Source organism: Dioscorea cayenensis, chromosome 14 (assembly GCF_009730915.1).
Source record: "Dioscorea cayenensis subsp. rotundata cultivar TDr96_F1 chromosome 14, TDr96_F1_v2_PseudoChromosome.rev07_lg8_w22 25.fasta, whole genome shotgun sequence".
NCBI lineage: Eukaryota > Viridiplantae > Streptophyta > Magnoliopsida > Dioscoreales > Dioscoreaceae > Dioscorea > Dioscorea cayenensis.
The window spans coordinates 14168892-14173956 of NC_052484.1; the positions used below are offsets into that span (position 1 = coordinate 14168892).

General features: G+C 39.3%; 1 protein-coding gene across 1 annotated transcript; it reads right to left on the reverse strand.

The window, feature by feature from the left end:
- Positions 1-1109: 1109 nt before the first annotated feature.
- On the reverse strand, positions 1110-4637 carry LOC120276158 (putative receptor-like protein kinase At3g47110). Its single transcript, XM_039282887.1, has 3 exons — positions 2668-4637; positions 1919-2617; positions 1110-1568 (listed from the first exon to the last, which is right to left on the reverse strand). Exons 1-3 carry the CDS (start codon positions 4634-4636, stop codon positions 1216-1218), a joined length of 3021 nt encoding a protein of 1006 aa, XP_039138821.1. The 5' UTR covers position 4637; the 3' UTR covers positions 1110-1215.
- Positions 4638-5065: the final 428 nt, after the last annotated feature.

Sequence of the window (5065 nt, forward strand, 5' to 3'; positions counted from 1 at the left end):
GACTAACTTGGGTATTAAACCTTAAATTTTTTATTTGATTTGAATTAGTACAGGTATTTGATATATGTATATCTTTTATCTATATAAACATTAACTTATTTAATCAACGACCTTTGGGTCAATTGGTACCAAGTCCCATACGTAGGCCATTCGTTTCAGGGAGGACTTGAAATTGAATCCTATATCCTAGTAAGATGAGAGCACGTGGTGGCATTGAGCGATGCTCCACACAAGTGCATGTCCCTGACTTACCCTTAAATGATGGGCGCTTGTCATCTATTTATAAAAAAAAATATTAACTTATTTATTTATACCATAAATATCCATGAGACTTTTCAAAATCAAATATGCTAACATTTCTATTATAAAGAGTTATTTAATCATAATTTTTTATTGAATTTTTTATTTCTATATCCAATTCAAAATCCTAAAAATTATTAAATCCTATGCAAAGCAATGAATTTCTTTCACCTAGTTATTATTATAAATTTATTATTATAAAAGGTCGAGTCAAAAGGACCGTGGTCCGTGTGGCTTACCAAACAAGTGGAGCAGGCACATCAAAAGTTGGGGCTGGCTCCGGCTCTGGCTCTGGCTCTGGCTCTGGTGCTGGTTTGTGCTGAAGTACGGCATGACTAAGGATTTGAAAGTCATGACCTCTGGTCCGCGGGGCGTAATCCCAATCGGTGAAAAGGATAGGAAAACGTTTTCAGCAGCCAGTTCGCTTGCGAGCTATCCAGTATCCACCCACTAGGCAAGGCAGGAGACTTCATCACCAGCTCAGATAATTAGGACAAAGAGGAGTGGATCAACTCCATCGTCCATCACTCCCCTTCTCTCGCCCATGACGAGGTGCTCGACTACGACAACAGCAGGCAACCTATCGAATTCCCTCTCAATCAGATCCTCACTCAATGCAACAGATCAGGTGTGCTCGGCTATCTCCCTCGGCTTATTCTGGGAACTTGGGATTTCATGTTTTTCCATAATCATGCATGAGAGTCTATATGATATGATTCTATTAACCTATCTGCCTTCATGATTCATTCCATAATGAAGTAATTGTTGACAATACATATAATGCTGAAATTCCCGATTACAAAAATGACAATTCAAGATTTACATATGTATTTTGCAGCACATTTCAATAACAGACAGATGATTCAGCAACTTGCTTCTATATCAAACTTGTCTGGATATATTATTTACTCAGAATTAATCCATCCCCTTCAAGAAACCTTCCCTTATAGCTTGCATATTTCTTGCAACATATTTTATCTCCATCCGTTCCCCTGGTGATTCTTTAGTGCATGATAGACTGATCCCAATGACAGATGCTAAGCATTCCTGCATTCTGCTGTTACTTGGTTTCTCACCCTGTGTAAGAAGTTGTGGATCAATGATTTCTAGCACTTGATCTGGATATGCCTTCTCAGCCATACTGTGGAGTGTGAAGCCATCAGTGAACATATTTTCAGTTGGTCGCTTCCCTGTAAAAATCTCTAACAGTAGTATTCCATAGCTGTAGACATCACCTTTAATTGATACTCCACTGCCCATTCCGTACTCTGCAATTTGTATATACCATCTTAGATAGTTCGATAAGAGTTAGCTTTACATCTAATCTTCTATCATGGATGAGCGAGTAATGGCTAATCCATCAAACATACAATTATGTAGTCTCTGCATGGTTTCTACTTGTGGAGCATGACTAATAAACAAACCAGGTTTATGTAATAATGAGCTTCGAGATTACTTGAATGTTAATAGTTGACAAGATATACTATTCATAAAACCGCACCTGTATATATATATATATATATAAGCTGATAATTAAGATATGTATCAGGTTATAGACGTTGCCTTGAGAATTGAGAGTTTGATTGAAAATTAATTAAGATGGGGGTGTACCAATTACCTGGAGGAACATATCCAATAGATCCTTTTACTCCAATTGTTTCTGTTGCTTCTTGTACATTGCTGAGAAGAATCTTCGCTAAGCCAAAATCACTTACATGGGCAGTCATGTCATCATCAAGAAGTATGTTGCTTGGCTTGAGATCACAATGAACTATAGGTGCCTGGCATTGATGATGAAGATAGTCCAAGGCTGTAGCTACATCAATGCTTATGTTTAGTCTGTCAATAATTTGTAGGACTTTCCGATCTTGCAACCTAGTGATATCTGGATGTAACCACTCTTCTAAACTTCCATTACTCATAAACTCATAAATCAAAGCTTGGAATTCTTGACCATTGAGATCAATACTTGAGCAAGTGGTCAAAATCTTTATCAGATTGCGATGTCGGATGTGTCGGAGAGCCTCACACTCTCTCAGGAAACTGATAGCAGCACCTTGCTGCTGCTGAAGATTGAGCACCTTCACAGCAATCATTGTTCCTCTGTTTCCTAAAATTCCTTTATAAACTGTACCATAGCTTCCTTCACCTACTATATTTGCTACAGAAAAACCATCAGTTGCATCAAAGAGCTCTTTATATGAAACTGTCATGTAGGATTCAACCAATAAACTGGCCACTGTGGGAGAGGGAGGCCTTTCTGTGGACCTTTTCCTACAATAAAACATTACACCCAAGCAAGATAGAAGAGTAACACCTGATGATACACATACAACAAGGACAATTACCCATTTTTGACCTTTTTGCTTCTCTTGTTTATTGAAATTTCATTGGGACATGCAGGTAGTCGCAGGAATCCGGCACCACCGCAAAGGTTGGTGTTCCCTTGGATTGATATGGCACTGGCAATTTCGAACACTCCACTTTGTGGCACTAAACCTTCCAAATTATTGGAGGATAGGTTCAGGTAAGCTAGAGAATGGAGTTTCCCTAAATATTCTGGAATTCGTCCTGATAATTTATTCCTGGAGAGATCAAGGTATTGAATAGCTTTCAGGTTATTGAGCGAGATAGGAATGACTCCCTGAAATATGTTTCCTTGCATGTGTAGATATTCCAGGCTTTGGCAATCACCTAATGCTCCAGGAATTTCACCTGAAATTCTGTTTTCAGAGAGGTCAATCTCTCTTAAATGCTGCAACTTACCAACCTCCGCGGGCAAGGAACCTGTAATTGAATTTCCTGACACACCAAAGAAGATTTCAAGAGAAGGAATGCCAATCACTTGTGGAGGTATTGTGCCGTTTAGCATGTTTTCTGATAGGTCAAATAATTGCAAAATTTTACAATTACCAAGGGTGGAGGGAATCCCACCCTGCAATAAGTTGTCAGCCAGGCGCAGATCAATTAATTGAGTCAGGTTGCCAATAGAGGATGGAATTTGGCCTGAAAGTTTGTTGCTGGAGGCACTCAAAAGCTGCAAATTTTCAAGCCTACCAATAGTGATGGGAAGCGGACCTTGGAGATCATTATTCTCCAAGCGCAGCACTGTGAGACTAACCAGATTTGTTATACCTTCATGTATGTGACCATGAATCTTGTTTCCGGCAAGGATTAACATGGATAGCCGTGTGGAGAGATTGGCCACTGAAATAGGCAGCTGGCTTTCAAAATTATTATTGTATATATCAAGAGTTTCTAGGCTGGTACAATTGCTCAAGGAGGTGATGAAATCCAAGCCATATCTGTCTCTGAAGCCCAGCTGATTACCTTCCAAGTTAAACCATACGAGGTTGCTCAACCTGCCCAGGTCAGTAGGCACCGGCCCGGTAAAGTTATTATAGGCCAAGTCAAGATTAGCCAGGCTTGACAAGTTTGTTATTGATGCCGGGATTGATCCAGTAATCTGGTTGTCTCCTAGGTAGAGCGTGCTGAGATTTGGAAGTAATTGCCCCATGTCTGGGGGTAGGCTTCCTTGTAGTTTGTTTGTTGCAAGGGCTATGAAAGTAAGAGAGGAGAGGTTGTAGATGGATGGAGGGATCACACCATGGAGTTGGTTTTCGGCAATTTGAAGAAATTGTAACTGCGGAATCATACCTATCCCAGCAGGAAGACTCCCACTCAGAGTATTTCTTCCCATGGTCAGAGTGGTGAGGGAGGAAAGATTTCCTATGGATTGTGGGATTGGACCAGTCAGATTATTGACAAGGAGGTGCAGTGTTTTTAGCTTTGACAAACTAGTGATTTCCATTGGTATTTCCCCTTGGAGCTCGTTGTTGCCCAGATCCAGGTGCGTGAGCGCCTTGCAGTTGGATATGTTGGAAGGAATCTGACCACCAAAATGGTTATCGGTGACATTTAAGATTCTCAGTAGGTTAAGCTTACCAAGTTCCTGCGGGATCTCTCCTTGTAAAAAGTTGTTTCCAAGGTTGAGTTCTTGGAGGTAGCTGAGGTTTCCTAAATAAGGCGATAAGGATCCTGTCAACCTCTGTGATGGTAGGCTCAATGCAGTCACCCGCTGCTGATGACGCCGACTGTTCTGGTTGCATGTGATACCTTGCCAATCACAGAAGTGAATTGTGTCGTTCCACGAGCTCAGTACGGTTGCCAAATGGTCTCCAGTTGCCGCCACCCCGTTTTTGAACTCCATCAGAGCATGGTGATCGGTGTTATAACCCCAAGTGGACGCTGCTTCATATTGCACCAGGGAGTTGAGATGATGAAACAGGATGATGGCCAAAGGTAGCAGTTTTGCTTGGTCTAACACAAAATCCATTGGAAAGATGAGATGTGCTTAGCCATTCCTTATGCTTTCTACCATATATATATATGACAAGTAGCTAGGTGTCCCAACCGTCAAACGTTTAATTAGTCTAATTAATTATAATCAATAATTTAATACTTTTAATTACAATATATATATATATATATCAAATTATATTTCGTACTTAGCACATGATACATTTTAATATAATATTTAAAACAAATATAAAAATAATTATGGAAAAGTTGTTAGCTGTTTAAATCAACCAACTATATATTCCATATGTAATAGTTTTTTAAATTCCAAATTTATTTATTTATTAAAAATATCTCAAAATACTTTCCTTAAAACTAACGTAAAAGGACATATATGTTGAATTTTTTTTTAAAACAAATAAATGGCAAGCTTTTTTATTTAAGAGAAGACAAGATGTAAACAAGG